At 38.5% G+C, this 16,043-nt stretch overlaps 1 protein-coding gene across 3 annotated transcripts; it reads left to right on the forward strand.

Annotated features, from left to right (window-relative positions):
* The first annotated feature begins 14 nt into the window (after positions 1-14).
* Positions 15-13,290, forward strand: LOC136238365 (pericentriolar material 1 protein-like). 3 transcript variants are annotated; one of them, XM_066028801.1, is made up of 45 exons: positions 15-227; positions 360-459; positions 507-641; positions 693-824; positions 872-913; positions 1,616-1,675; positions 1,729-1,824; positions 1,960-2,178; positions 2,228-2,326; positions 2,391-2,474; positions 2,526-2,606; positions 2,655-2,723; positions 2,774-2,897; positions 2,960-3,062; positions 4,010-4,174; positions 4,370-4,433; positions 4,494-4,541; positions 4,726-4,857; positions 5,212-5,424; positions 5,498-5,535; positions 5,593-5,628; positions 5,679-5,803; positions 5,863-6,039; positions 6,093-6,181; positions 6,236-7,118; positions 7,174-7,465; positions 7,518-7,565; positions 7,623-7,731; positions 7,786-7,914; positions 7,991-8,203; positions 8,545-8,622; positions 8,672-8,728; positions 8,783-8,893; positions 8,946-9,022; positions 9,075-9,167; positions 9,224-9,251; positions 9,365-9,484; positions 9,540-9,586; positions 9,637-9,658; positions 9,709-9,749; positions 11,651-11,858; positions 11,911-11,976; positions 12,258-12,342; positions 13,012-13,047; positions 13,109-13,290. In XM_066028801.1, the coding sequence occupies exons 2-45, from the start codon at positions 364-366 to the stop codon at positions 13,120-13,122; spliced, it is 5,184 nt and encodes a 1,727-aa protein (XP_065884873.1). In that variant the 5' UTR covers positions 15-227; positions 360-363; the 3' UTR covers positions 13,123-13,290. The 3 variants fall into 3 exon arrangements, with proteins under 3 accessions (XP_065884873.1, XP_065884872.1, XP_065884874.1); XM_066028800.1 differs by having other exon boundaries at positions 16-227; positions 13,106-13,290; XM_066028802.1 differs by having other exon boundaries at positions 16-227; positions 699-824; positions 13,106-13,290.
* Positions 13,291-16,043: the final 2,753 nt, after the last annotated feature.

Consider the following 16,043-nt stretch of genomic DNA (forward strand, 5'->3'; position numbering starts at 1 on the left):
CACGTGATATATTTGCACGTGATCATCCGCGCAACGTTCCAACTCGGGCGGGAAATTAGCCAGCAGCTGCTTGTCTACCAGAAGTGTCCGTGTGGGTTTCTGTCAACCTTTCGCCAATGTACATTGAGGCGGAGAATAAATAGAAATATTTTGTTTCGTCTAAAAACAGCTAGCGCGACACTTGTTTATTTTCGCGCTTTTAAAAAAGTTTGGATGTTTCAAAAACAGTACGTGTTTGTTGTTCTGCACACATTACATAGGATATACAAAAACATTCACGATATTCGTTGGTAAAAACTGGAACGCGTGTAGGTGTTACCAGACTCGCATTTTGTGATGCGCATTATTTGGAATTACAGCTAAATGTCGCAGTCACCAACTGAAAACGCAACGGAGGATGCCGGGGAATCTCCACCACTGACTACCGAAGTAGTAGAAAATGAAGCCACAACCGATACAGTAAATTCATGCTGTTTGGAGTTCCAGTATTGCATGTGTTGTTCCAGGCTGAATCAAAGAAGGAGAGAAAGTCACACACTCCAGCATCAATGTCACGTACACATCTACCACCAACTGCTACACCAGAGGAAAGAGCATCACTGGAAAAACTGAAACAAAAGATGGACTTTGCTGATGATGCAGTGAGTGCAGGCTTTTCCTAGATCGTTTTATGTCACTTCCATTTCTGACAGTCACAGAAATCACCCAGTAGTACACCGCCATTATCCCCACAGCCCCAATTATATGATGATAGCCCTGTGGTAGTGAAGAAACCTGATAGGAATGAGAATGGTGATATGTCTGAAGGAGAAATTGATACTTCTGTGAGTTAACACAATTTATTTGCTGGTGAGTGACATTTAAAATCTAGGCATCTGTAAGTCATGTCTTATCTCGCCTGGATCAAGTCCGGGTTAGTTAACCTGTTTGTATACTGTTGTGTGGTGGTTTGTATTATTGTCCTATGTCTATTATATTGTTGGGTGCTTTATGACAGTAAAATGCTACACTGATTATGCTGTTAAATTTATCTGCCAGTGGAAATTGTTATGCAGTGAGCACTCTAGTTATGGTTAAAGCCTGTGTATGTGTGTACATGTATTTGTTGCTTACTATTATCTACCTTCTGTAACAATTGTATCTCAGATGGCATGTGCAATCATAGAGATGCAATGTTGGTAGTGTTGCAATCATCTTGGCAGTTGAAAAACAACTTGGAAGCTGAACATGCCTCAGCCACAAATACCTGCTAACGCACTTGTTTACTTTATTATGTAGTGCTCTGTTATTCCCATTTATGAGATACAGTGAAACCTGTTTGATGTAGAGCTGAAATTGGGGACCAGAAGTAAAGGTCAAATTTGGTAGATATACAAAGGCCCACTGGCTGTGGATGTCTATGTAGTATTTAAAAATGCATACACTATTATCACTGGCTTATATTGCCCAGAACATCTGAACTGTGAAGTTGTTGCTGTCATACCGTCAGGAACCTATAAATGCCGTAAGACTCCTAATACCATAAAAGTGGGCTTTTATTGCAATCTTTCTTGTCACTGTATGTATGCTTTCTGTGTGTAGTAGTAGGCATTGAGTAAGATTATTACATTTATAGCATTACATGGAAGAGGCCAATAGCTTGTATGAGGCATTTCAGGCACAGCAGTCATTAGAAGTGAGTATGGTCTACTATAAACAATATTTATTATGTACTTATATATACACTAGCCATCAGACCAAGCTCAGATGCTGAAGCTGTCTACTCTTATCAAGCACTTTAAAGAACAAGAGCTTGGTTACCTGACATTGCTACAGAGAATAATGGTATATATGTGTTGTGGATGGAGACATACGCACGCACACACACACACACGTGCATGCAGAGTGAGGGTACAATTTTTTTAACTGTGTAGTACATTTTTGCACAGTGTCTTAATTATATTATTGTTACTGTCCTAGAATTTTGAACAGCAAGGTAACGGAGAAACTGGTGATGAAGACACTACCACAGAACTGAACACAACACGTGACACATTAGCTAGTTCATTGCAATCCAGCAGTGACGTAGATGACCATCAACCAATGTTGTCAGCTTCAGCACCCGCCTTACCAGTTGCCCGTAATACTGCAGCTAACAACGACAGCCTTAGCTTGCAGTCAGAATTGGACAAGAGCAGGGTATGCCCTAATTTTGATGTTCGGATTTGTATTAACTATAACTTCAAAGGCTGCTGCTAGTGAAACGGATTTAACTCAAGAAGAAGAACTAACTGTGTTGAAGGAGCAACATGCTTTGTTATCAAGACTACTTCATCAACAGAATGAGGTGAGCTAGACTTGTATTATATTTAAGAAACAAGTTCATATTCTATAATGATTGACTTGAACAGCTACGGCAATTGGAAGCCAGGCAAGCTAACTTACTTGCATTAAAGCGAGAAGCAGAAGTCACACTTGCTTCAGCAAGAAAGGAGGTCAGAAATATGTGTTTGTTACTGATGCTGTGACATAATAATGTGCTACAGATGCATGCACAAACCGAAAGACTTGAGCCACGTCCATTAGTGGACTATGATCATACTTCTAGCAATTCAGAAAATGAAGAGGTGTACAGAAGCTACATTTTCTAATTAATATTACATTCTGTGTTATAGCCTCAAATTGTTGAACTGGAGACAGGTATGGCTGGGATGTCTATGGATGAGAACACTGGGCCACAGTCGGTTAGTTTAAGTTATGGTTGTGATAACTCTATTGCATATTGTGTGTATAGCTTTCTGAACTTGTTGATGAAGAAGCAGAGAAGGCTGCATTGATGGCTAAACTGGATGATTTGGAGACCAGAAAGGGCAGGATTGATCAACTGCTGACACAACTGCGTACATTACAATCAGCAGGTAAATGCTTATGTATGTGTGCAATTATTCAGCTGTGTACATGATGTGTTATTGTGGTGTAGAGTCTGAAGCAGCGGCTGCAATGTTACCACCTCCAGTAACAGCAGTACCTAGCGATGATTGGCTGTCTAGTATTGATGATCCTGTACTAAGAGAAAGAATAAGGTGTGGCTGTGTGTGTGTGTGTGTGTGTGTGTGTGTGTGTGTGTGTGTGTGTGTGTGTGTGTGTGTGTGTGTGTGTGTGTGTGTGTGTGTGTGTGTGTGTGTGTGTGTGTGTGTGCATACAATATACATGTGATGTGCACTGCATACTATAAGGTTTGCAGTACTGTTTGAATAGCGTAGCATTCATGAGCATGACCATAGATAGGCTTTGACATGCACGCAGACACACACACACACACACACACACACACACACACACACACACACACACACACACACACACACACACACACACACACACACACACACACACACACACTGTTGTAGACTACCCATACAGGTCACATCTCCCTCCAATTGAAGGAGCAAAAACGATATCACACCTGGTGTTTCGCTCTCTGGTGTATGGTAAGGGCCCTAGTGTTCTTGAACCAACGTTGGCAAGCTGGACACTACACTGCATCAGACTGGGATTACCTCAGTTCCAAACTACTTTGTCTCTTGCAGTGCCCTACTGAAACATTATATCTAGCCAGCTCATGGACTATTAAGTCGATCTTTCAATCCTCTCCTCTCTGCCCACCAGGACTTTGGGCAGCAATCTCAATGGGACCAATAACACATACCACTGAGCAAACATTCCAGGTGCTAGCTGTAAAAACAGCTGTTTTTGCTCTAAGTGTAGACTTGAGATGGTCCCCCTGAAAGGCTTGCAAAACCTTAGCAGGGGTACGAGATTGATATGAACCAAGTGACATCATCAGATGATGTCCTGAACTCAGTGCACAAAACAAAACTCGATGTCGGCTTTAGCCAGTACTTACTGTAAAAAACAAGCACTGCCCAGGGGTCAACACACACACACACACTTCTTAATCTAAAAACTGTATACCATTTTACTATTGAATAGGAGCTATTTAATTTTTAAATTGTTTATTCCATTCCAGACAGTTACAAATCAGAAGGAGAAGTGACCAACAGTTACAACAAGCTGAGGCAGAGGAGGAGGAGGAAGAGGAATATGAGGCACCTGAAGCAGTACAGCAGGATTATGGTCCTAGTGAGATGGTGGACACTGCTCCTAGGGAAAAAGCCCTAGAGGAAAAGATGAAGTAAGTTTTGTGCATTTAAGACTTAAAAATGAAATGTCTGGACATTGTGTATTCTTTATTTGTGAAATGTAATACCTGATTGATCAGTTGTATAGTGGTTCAATTGTATATGTTTGGGGATGGAGTTTATGCAGTAGTATTGTTAGTATCGGTTGAGAATGTTTGTAAAATGTCATAAATACTATGCATTCACAGAAAACTAGAAGAGGCCAGGGAGCAATTGAAGAGACTTCAAGGTGCCATCTCTTCATACCAAGATGTGAGATTACATTTAGATAATGAAGACAACTGGAATGTTAAATTTTTTGTTACTACGTAGGTAATGTCTGCTGAAGTTGAAGATGAAAATGATGATAATCAAGTTGAGGTAAATAGAAGTAATATGTAGCATGTATAAAGACTAATGCAGATTGTCTGAACATATATGTATATACATTCAACACTTACTAAGCTGGGGGGGGGGGGGTGGAGTTATACTTACATACATATTAAGGTAGTTAATGGTCTGGATGCTTCGTATGTAAATTGAGTGCCACACTTACTTATTGAAGGATGAGGAGCTTGAAAAGAGCATGGTGGCTGATTATCAGGAGAAGTTATCGAAGCAGAGGTTGGAGGTGAACGAGTTACTACAGCAGAGAGAGGCACTACTGAGAACACAGAAAATGATGAGAGAGTTAAATGTATGAATGCTCACGCCTATTATTGAAATAATGTGCCAGCTTGGATAACCAGTAACCTTTCACTCGAAGATAATAGCACTGGTGCCTACTCTATTGTGTATTCTTATACAGGCTATATAAGTGTGGAATTCATAGAGCTTTGTGTCATAAACATTGCATTGGCACACTTTAATGAAGTTTAGATTCTACTCTAATGGAATATACACCCATTGATATACTAGTGTAGTAGTGTTAAGCTTGTGACCATTTTATGTGCTAAAGAAATGATGCATTAATTTAGTTGGGAAATAAGTTAAAAGATGTTGTATGCTTAAAGTTGTAATTTGTCATTGTAGTTCTATTTGGTAACTGCAGGAGGGTGGACCTACTGCTACAGCTGGTGCTACTACCTCTCGTAAGAAGTCTTCCCGTAGCCATCCAACTGCTACAGCCTCAGCAGCTGCAACAGTAGCACCACAAAGGGTTAATCCTTATGACAGTCAATTATCTGTTGAGTTATTGAGACAAAAGCAACTTTATGATGACCTGGTAAAGAAAACACAACTGCTCCATCAGTTACAGACTTCGGTAAGTTAACACTGGTTGTGTGTGTGTACGTACGTATGTGCGTATACAATATACTGCTTTTCTTTCACTAAAGGCAACTGCTGGTTCAGAGCATGACACCTACTCTGTTGCGTAAGTGTGTTTGTGGGTATGTATGTTTGATGTATAATGGACATATTATATCTGTAGGAGCAGCATGCGTGGTGTATCAACTGTGGAAGGAGGGTATGTACTTAAGACTATGGACCAAATAGATTTATAAATTTATTTAACAGTGGAGATATGACAATGGCTACATGGGGCGGTAGTACTGTTCAGAGTGTGGACACCACTGGAGATCAAAGTGGCGAAGAACAATATGATGAAGATTACGAAGGAGACACAACCTTGCAACATACCGGCATGTTCCATAACTCATATTATTTGTTTTACTAATGTACATTCTTTTCTTTTCATTAGGTGACTCGGCAGCTTTGGAAGAGTCTGACCATGGAACATACACAGTGGATGATGTGCCGTTCCGTGTGGACAGACACACACCTAGGAGACGCATTCTTACACCTGATTCAGGCATGATGCGCAATGCCGACAAGAAAGTCAAACTTGACAATCAACCACGAGCCACCAAAGTTACTGGTATGGTTTTACTCTATAGTGGCACTTCTATATAAACTATCCTTAAAACCTAGTTCCTCAAGAACCTGATCCTGTTAGTAAATATGCTAACCCAGAGTGGGCACGTCCAGTGTCTCCCCGTCGCAAATACAGACATTCTGGAGTAAGCATGTATTGTATTGGTTTACTATATGTGGTATATTAATGTTATTCTTAGCATGAGATGGAACTACAGCAGCAGTTAGCAGCCAGTACTAACATGTGTAATGATCTGATCCGCAGTCAGCTGCAGTTGGTGGATGTTCTCACTTACCGACTAAACACCCAGACACCTGCTCACCCACTCGGACTGATGCAGTATTACGATAGCTACCAACAACAGCTGATGCAGTATCATTCACATCTTTATGATGTCTATCAAAAGACTCAACAATCTTTGTCTCAACAACATCAGCAACAACAGCAAAGTGATCAAGGAGCTACAGAACAACCACTAGACTCTAACCAAAGTGCTCAATATACTACCAGTGGACAGGATGTCAATATGGCACCTGGTTATCCTTTTGCTGAAGGAAGTGCATCTTCTCTGTATGCCAATCCTCCTCAGTATCCACCAAGTTTTGCTGTTGGTCAGAGCAACAATGGTTCATTTAATATGCCCAGCCATCCATTGAATTTCCCACCTCCACCAGCTCCACTTCAGAATGCTAACATGTCGCCATTTCCACCATATGATGCTCGATTTGGTCCCTACAGCTCTCCTTTCCTAGCTCGGGTAGCAGGTGTGACCCCACAACATTCCTACCCATGGAGTCCTCTGAGATCTTATACATCTCCGATGAGACCGTTTGAGATTCCACCACCTTTTAGGGGTAGTCCAGTGTTTCATTTTGGTCGCACACCACCTTATGGATCTGGTATGGGGCCACAGTTTGATGTTCAGCCGCCCCACACTTCTCAACCAGCTACGGTGTTCCCTCCTCAAAGTCCATCTGGAGTTACAGCAGCATCAGCACAAGCTGTGGCCCCCTCCACACCTAGTGCTAGAAGTGCTTCCACTCTTCTACAACAACAAGATCCCAGTGGGAACCACGATCAAGGTACTGACATGTGACATGCTGAATAATAATTCTACATTTTATATGATTTTTGTAGGTAGTAGCACATTGGAGTCAGCACTTCATTTTATGCCAACCAGTAGTGCTAACCTATTCCAGCCATTTACCAGTAGCCAGCCAACCTCTGTATCAGTATCATTTGGGGTACCCACTGTGGCAAATATGACACGTATGAACAAGGGGGCCAGTTATACTACCACTACCAGCACGGCCTTGGCTGGGTTGTCAGCTGCACATGTTTCAAGTGGTCAGACCAACTTGGAGGAAGCTGATTCAGAATCATCCATGCCTTGTAGCCTTCCTGATGATGTAGCTAATCAGTACGCTCAGTATGTTAACCATTTGTCATTGTCAGTAGAAGTATCCATCATTATGTTTTAGTGTTGACACAGTTGGAACTGTTAAGAATCATGCTGCAGCTGCTGCAACGTAAGTTGTTTCTGATCCAATATAAGTAGTTGTTGATTTTAAGTTGTTGTTGTTTAGTGGTGAAGACTTGGCAGAGGAGTTTAGTCTGTTTGAGGCACTGAGGGACTCAATTTACTCTGAAGTGGCTACACTGATTTCCAACAATGAAAGCAGACCTCATTATCTGGTAGAACATCTCATAAATTCACTTCACAATTTCATGTTTGTGTTTCTGGTATAGATCGAGCTGTTCAGAGAGTTACAATTACTCAAAACTGATTATTTACGGCAGAGGGCATTGTACAGCATACAAGATCTTGTCACTCGTTTCCTCACAGAAGAAAGTCTTGCAGAGGAATCGACCAATCTGGTACGCATTATAGAAACATTATTTTTTTGCAACTATACAACTGCAAACTACATGTTCATGTCCCTTCCTTTTTTAGTATCATCATTGGGTGGAGTCAGGCACTGACCAGACACCTAGCGACAGCCTGGTGACATCTGATGATGAATTGAGTAAAGGGAAACTGCCACAGGCCAGCCATAGTACACATGACTACAGTGAGCCAGCAGAAAGTGCCACTACACTATCAACACCTCCATTAGAACCATTTGCGTCTGATAACTTGGGAGATACTGTCATACATCTAGATATTGTAAGTAACAGTGTAACAATGTATCTTTTTGCTAAGAGAGCATACTAGTGTATGGTAAAATACTGCAGTAGTGATGTGATACATATTGACATAACAAAATATTGCAGTACCAAAGTATCAACTGCCCATGCACTTAGATTTTTTATTAGCTGTATTGTATCATGACTTCACAACTATTAGACTATTAGATACAGATATATACACACAAACACCTCTGAAATATTCTAATTGGACAGTCATTTTTCTTGCAAATAAACAAGGACTGGGTTGCGCATGCTTGGGTCCGGTCCACAATACTAGTGCTAATGCTGCATGGTGCCATGTGTGTGTTTTGTGTATAGAGCAAGTCTCAAAGTAGAGATAAAGATCAGGCTGGTAACACTGATGACAACAGTGATTCATCTAAATCTGATGCTTTTGTGAGTAATCATTCTCTCTCCTCATATTACTTCGTCTCAACTTGTACAGAGTACAGAAAATATCAGCACACAAGCACTAGATCAACAGATCAAGAATATTATGATAGTAAGTGATTTGTAAAGTGTAGTGTATTGTGAGATTGTATTCCTGATATTGTAGGAAGTAATACCTTTGTTAAAAGACCACTTGCAGTCTCCTTGTTCCACTGAATTTCTGGCCAGTGTTCAGCAATTTATTATGAATTTAGCACTAAAGGAGGAAGACCAGCAGGTAAAAGAATATGCAATATATATATTTCCTTATTTGTCTTTATTTATCCTAGATTGAATATGTTCAAATATTTACTACACAACTCAGTGAGACACTGACAAAGACACTAGCTAAATATAATGGAAAATTGTATGAGTTGTATATTGTACTGATTTTGTTAATACATTTTTATTGCTGGCAGGCTGAAGGACTGTGGGGAAGAATTGTTGATAGATGTCAGTGAAGTGTTGTTCAACGAAATGGCCTTCTTGAAACTGATGGAAGATGTAGCAAAGTATACTACACTCTGATTATATGTCAGTGTACTAATGATTGTTACTCTTTTGTTAGTCATCCTGATGCCGACATGCTAGGATTGGTAAGTCATAAAATTTATTTTGGTAAAGCTAAAGGTCTTGGTGCACTGTGTTATTTGAAATGTTAAACAAATATATAGACATGCAACATCTTGTGTGTTTGCTTTCTTTGTAGCCACTAGCACAAGTTATTGAGGCAAAGTCTCCAGAGAAATCTTGTAGTGCTGCAGTATTGCAGAGTCTGGCATCCACTGCTATGAAACAACTACATTTTGAAGAAGAACAACTGGGAAAGGTATAGCCGCTGTCTTCTTAATGACTAAAGCATATACTGCTATCAATGTTGACAGGACAGAGATGATGATATGGCTAACCAATGTGAATTCCCCACAGCAGAGTAAGTCCCTCTACAATGAGAATCATTATTATCTTCTGTTTTTTGTATAGGGAACAATCTGTAGTAACAGAAGTATGTAAATTTAGACACTCACATTGTTTTGACATACTCTATTCTTCTAGGTGGAATCATCTGCGAACGAGTCTCAGCCATTAAATGCAAGGTATTTATAATGATAGTACGGCTGTACTGTATAGTGAGGATCATAAAAGTTTGCAGCTACCTGTTTGCAACATCTGTCGGATTTATTTTTCTATTGACTAACTATCTTCAGCCAAGCCTGTAATTTCTTCACTGTTTGAGGTTGCTTAGTATCAAGATGTGCCATTTGTCTACAGCGGTCACAATGCATGCATCATAGACTTTCCACCCTAATGTACGAGGTGCGAAACAAAAAATATGACACACTACTGAATCAACTGATTTACACTAGTGTAGAAAGAAATGGTAGGAGCTTCATGGTGTCTTGGTAGTGTTGATCATGTACAATCAAACGTGTGATCTAAAATTCTTCCACTTCCAATAAGTTACTACAAAAATTTTAATTTTTTTCGGAATTTTCTACTGACTAACTATCTGATATCAGCTTAACTAACTGATATCAGCTTTCAGATTCAACTCAATGGTTAAGGCTATGAGCTTGATTTTTTCACATTCGACTTCAAGCCAACTGGTACCTTTTGACCAAATATGTCCTTCCGTTTCTTTTTGTTGACAGTGTAACGTGTCAATTACTCAATTTATGGTAGCACATAATGGTTTCACTGTGTGTTTATAACAGGTATATTTTCCATAGTGACTGCAGAGACATTCTTATTTCTGTGATCCCTATAAAATTCTTAAGTTGTTGTGCAGTAAATTTATCATACAGTATAGTACGTAGTACTGTATAGTAGGGATCATGGAAATTTGGGTTTTTCTGGCCAAAAATATCACCAAAAAACCAGCTTCACAATACCTTCATGGTGCTTTGGCAGTATTGGTTAGGTATAACCAAGCCCAACAGTGCCTTCAGTACGATCCTAAACACCTCCATAAGATTGTTATGAAATTTTAAAAAAAATTATTCAGTGGAATTTTTTACTGACTAACTGTCTGATGCCTTCAGGAAGTGTAACTCAATAACGCTAAGGGTACGAGCTTGATTTTTCACTGTTCGACATCGCTTCATTCGGAGATGTGCCTTTTGGCATACTGGAGTACATACAATACGTGCATCATGGACTTACCTTTGTCCTCCTTTGTGTCCCATTTGTTTTTGCTGATAGCCCAAAGTGTCAATTCGTGGTAGCACGATACATGGCTTCCCTACATTTATAAATGGGAATTGTCTGTATTTTCATGGTGACTGGATTGATTGCAGAGGCGCTTCTAATACTGTTCTTCATTCGTAACACTGTGTAATGGGCTGAAAATAGGTGAAAGCGAAGCGTATTAACCACTCTACTTGTGAGTCAGTAACTGGGATAGGTGGGTGGGATAGGTGGGTGGGATAGGTGGGGCACGCAAATAGTCTATTATTCGTGGTAACTGGATTGATTACAGAGGCGCTTCTCTTACTGTACTTTATTTGTAGCACTGTATAACGGGCTGGAATAGCTGAAAGTGAAGCGTAATAAACACTCCACTTTCAAGTCAGTAATCAATAACCAGGAGACACATTCAGACAAAAACTTTTGCCCTGGTGCCATCCTTTCTGTTGATGCAGTATGCGCGGGTTTACCAGTCATAATGTTACAAAAAAAGTGAACAAACAAACAAGTATAAGGAAAAATTAATTTTTAGGGATCATAGAAAAAAGTTGGGAAACAAGGGAGGTCGCCTACACCTGTAGATATACTAGTGAACATTTAATCCCTAATTCAGTCATGGGTATAGAGACTGAATTAGGGATTAAATATTCATTAGTATATCTGCAGGTATAGGTGACCTCTCTTGTTTCCCAACTTTTTTTTTCTAAAAATACTAAAGTAGTAGCATACCTGTATATCAGTATTGTAGTGTGGGTTAATGGGCATGTGAGGAGGGAGGTTGATATCAGTGTATTTCACTACATTACAATAGTGATAATGATGGTGGTAAGGCTGTGGTAGAGGAACCACAAGATAAAGAAGTGACAAAGACAAATACAGAGGAAGATACAAATTTGTCTAACACTGACACAGCAGCACCAAATCCTACAAATAGTGATACTGATCAAACCAGTTCTACAGGTAATAATAATGAATTGGTTAACTCCAGTGATCCAGACAATTCCACACAAACTGATAAGGTAATGTATTGTACTATTGGTTGTGATGGATTGTAAAGGTTATTTTGTGTAGACTAGTCCGACTGTTGATAAAGAGAATGTGGCACCAGTGACTGTTACCAATACCAATCTTGATCAGGTATACTTCACTTGTATTTTAGGCTGTAAGTTGTTTAATATATCAGTAACTAAGGTGTTTATTGTTAAGCATATGCTTTATTATATCAGACCTGGGTGAAGTACAATTGTCAATAGAACACTGTAATTGAGCAGTCGCTTGTTTAAGTGTACTGTTTCTAACCTTTTGCAACCAGGATTTGTTAGGTAATTGCACCATGGGGAATGCTATGTCTTAAACTATACTCACTTATTCTATAACTGAGATATTTGTACTACACAACACTTGTCAACATCCCATAGGTGACGTTAGAAGCTAAGATGGAACAAGAACAAAAGACAACAACTGGTTTAGCTGGGGTAATTGCTTCAATGTCTACTGATACAGGTATAACACCAACATCATTTGTGACCTAATTTTAGAAAACCGTTAATATATGCACAATAGTAATAAAACACATTCAAAAATGCAAGCTTCAGGAAAAAAAATGCAAGTTTTTATCGCCTTGCTGGTTGGTGAATTGACACTCCAGTGGATAAATCCAGATCATCATCGTGTTCCCCTATCCATAGGGAGTTCCAAAATCCTTTTTATCTTCATACACAGGTGAGTTTCTGAGCTACAGACGTTTGTTTATGTTGCGGTGACGAAAGAATCTACGACGATTTTTCTTCAATGAATTCGCCTTCCTTCCAGATCACAGAGGAATATCTTTGGTAAAACTATACCTTGGTGGATGCATAAATTCATGGCGAATACAATTGAGCAATGATTCAACTCCGTATGCCGTTGTATCAGTAAGTTATGGTGGTTTATTTAAGCACATGTAAATTATTTTCTCAATGTCTTCTGTACATATTGATTTATTCGCTCGTCCGGGTGTGTACTGCTGTATTTCCCACACTGCTTATTTTATGAAGCCGAAACTTAGCCAATCCATTCCTCTGTCCCTGTAGACAACAAAAAAAAACAATAAAACGAATTTTGATAAATGTGCATATATCGACAAATTAGGTCACATTTTACCATCAATTTATCTGCTATTAATCTTAATAGTTCTAGCTGGTGATGGAGAAACTATTAAGGAACCCAGTGAGTGATAAGTTTTGTAGTTTAATATATGGATTGACTGTTCGTTTCTCTTCCACAGCAGAAACTGAACCCTAGCAGGTGGCAACTCATCACTTCTTCCCCTTTCACTGTTGTGTAACTTATTAGCTACTGTATACATGACACATGTGATCTGACACACAACAGCACTATATATGTATCACAATATTTTATGGAAATGTGTATATATATTACATTTGGATGTATTAAGGTATATCACTTTCACTGTTGTCACTTCTTCCCCTTTCACTGTTGTTTATTTCACTGGTTGAACACCACAACTATTTACTTGTTTACGGGTATCACAATCTAGAATGACTTTGAAGTGGCTTCAGCGCATCGATTTAAAGCCAACCAGATGCATGTGTAGGTGTAATTAATTTAATGGTATATGAGACTGGGTGTAATTTACTTCCAAAATTATTAATACATAATATTCCTGGAAAGTAATTACACGTAATTCTTGCATGTTGTAGCTACACACTGCACCCACCTGAAGCCATTTTGCATACAAGATAACATGCAACTCTTGATAAAAAATGACAAGGTGTATGATAGTCAGATATGCTAAAACTATAGAACCTATGTACCTGGTTCTTCATTAAAGTACACATTTCCCTATATGGCAACCTTAAGACAACATTATGGTTAAAGTTTTAGTAGCCAAATGGTTTCATTAGCTCACCCACACATGGTATGATGTGATTACCAGACATTTTATAGTATATTTTATGAAGAAATAGCTACCATGACTCAAATTGCTGTTTACAATGTGATTCATTATCTTGCAAGGAGCACCTTACAATTACAATGATGACAAAATATATTACAGTTGTTCTTTGCTGTGCAGAGTCACAATAAACATGTACGATGATCCATTGCAATTGGCTTGACATGAACCCAGATCAACATAATATTATTAATCCAACAAGTGAATGTGTTACAGTATAATACTCTCAATAGCACCTTGATGTATTATTTTGAAATACGTCAAGCGATTAGCCAATAGAATTAGTATTACACTTGTTTGTCAAAGTCTCTTAACGAAAACCTGTAATACTAGTTTGATTGGCTAAAATAGTGTGGTGTGTTTCTATTAGAAGTAAATGTCAACTAGTGTTACCATAGCGATAGATGTCCCATGGCATAGCAACAATATGGTTGCTAAGGTAAACGTCACTTAGAGACCATAGCAACAGTTGCTAAGTGTGATTGGTCTTTTGCGGTTGTTATTTTTTGAATTTCTGTTGCCTAGTAACAGTTGCTATGATTGTCAGATTAATTTGCAATATGACAGATGGCTATGGTATTCAGGATTAATAGTTCTCACATTGTAAACAGGAAGGAAATAGTGCTAGGCTTCGCCTCGCACTATGTGACTCCTTCCTGTTTACAATGCTTGCACTATTAATCCCGAATACCACAGCCATCCATCCTATAACATATACAAATACTCACACTTAGGTCTCTTGCTTCCTGCCATTTCATTGTAGGGTTAACTTCTTTACAAATTAAAGGTTACAAATTCTTGATTGGTGCAAGTTAATGGACAATTAACAAGCTAAAAGACAATAATATATCTTTCTGCAATGTTCCATAAGCTTCCATTTTAGCTAAGATGGAGCTAGAGCAAAAGCCGATAACTTGTTTAGCTGGGTAATCACTTCAGTGTACAGGTAGCTAGTGTTGTCATTTAACTAGTATCAGTTGTTACAGTTCTAGCAGATGATAAAGGAACTTTTAAGAAACCTAGTAATTGTTTCTGGGGATGACCATTTTTTCAAAAAAAAATTGACTTTCTTCCATTGCAGAAACTTAGCAGGTGGGAACATTTTCCATTTCACTGTTGCTGTGCATTTAATTAGGTCAATTTTATACTAATTCCTTTTTCCTGTCACCTGCCTGCATACCACTTTACTCTACCACATGCATTATTGTAATTAAGATTTAGAAATTTAAGTTCTTGTAATTTAGCTCATTTTGAGTACTACTTGACTCGTTGAAAGTTTCAAAATCTTTTCATTCAAATGTCTGACGCATTATAATTATACATCATTATACACACACAAATTTTCCCTCATGTAACATGATTGTAGTAGCTACATGTAATATATTATAGTGCTGTGTGAGTCAGTAAGGCCAACAAAATTATTCCTTGTTTCCCATCACCATAATAATCAAGTACTGAGGGCAGGTGGTTTTAAAACTAAGTTTCATAATATTTTAGTAATAATAACCACCTGTCCTCAGTACTTGATTATGAATAAGGTGACGAGAAACAAGGATTAATTTTTCATTGTTTTGGTAATCCTTAAAATTGACAATACCACTGTCCATGATTCATGTTGAGCTCAGAACCCTGAGAAAACAGTTTAAAAGGGCATGGGTTGTTTTCTCATAGTATCTCAGTCAACCAGATGATTAATCCAAGCACAAAAATGAATGAATATTTGCTGTCTTCTATTGGAGTATATAGTATACTCGTTAATTTTACTAAACTAATTGAAATGTGGCTATTATACTGGTGTGCATTTAGGCACAATATTTTCATAACTTCTCATTACACTCTATACATAATATTGTTTATAATTTGTATAAAACACTCTAATAGAACAGTTGCACTGAAGTTTCCTGAGAGCATGCTACCCCAAATCCTCAGAATTCCTGATGTATGCTTTGAATACCACTGTATGTGTAATAACTAGTGTATGAAATATGCACTATTTAACAATCTTATTATAGTGCGGAGACACCAATGGTACCACTACCATCAACAAGGAAGGATTAAACATTGTTATAGCAACACAGAGAATTCATTATTATGCAGTAGCTACACTAACATGCTACACATGGACAGGATGTACCTAATTAGCTTACATTAAGACAATACAAATATATAGACATCCCTTTCTGCATGCATGCAATCATGGTTCTAACTCAGTATACAAGCTTCAAACTTGATTTATGACTTATTATCA

Source organism: Dysidea avara, chromosome 11, assembly GCF_963678975.1.
Source record: "Dysidea avara chromosome 11, odDysAvar1.4, whole genome shotgun sequence".
NCBI classification, from domain to species: Eukaryota; Metazoa; Porifera; class Demospongiae; order Dictyoceratida; family Dysideidae; genus Dysidea; species Dysidea avara.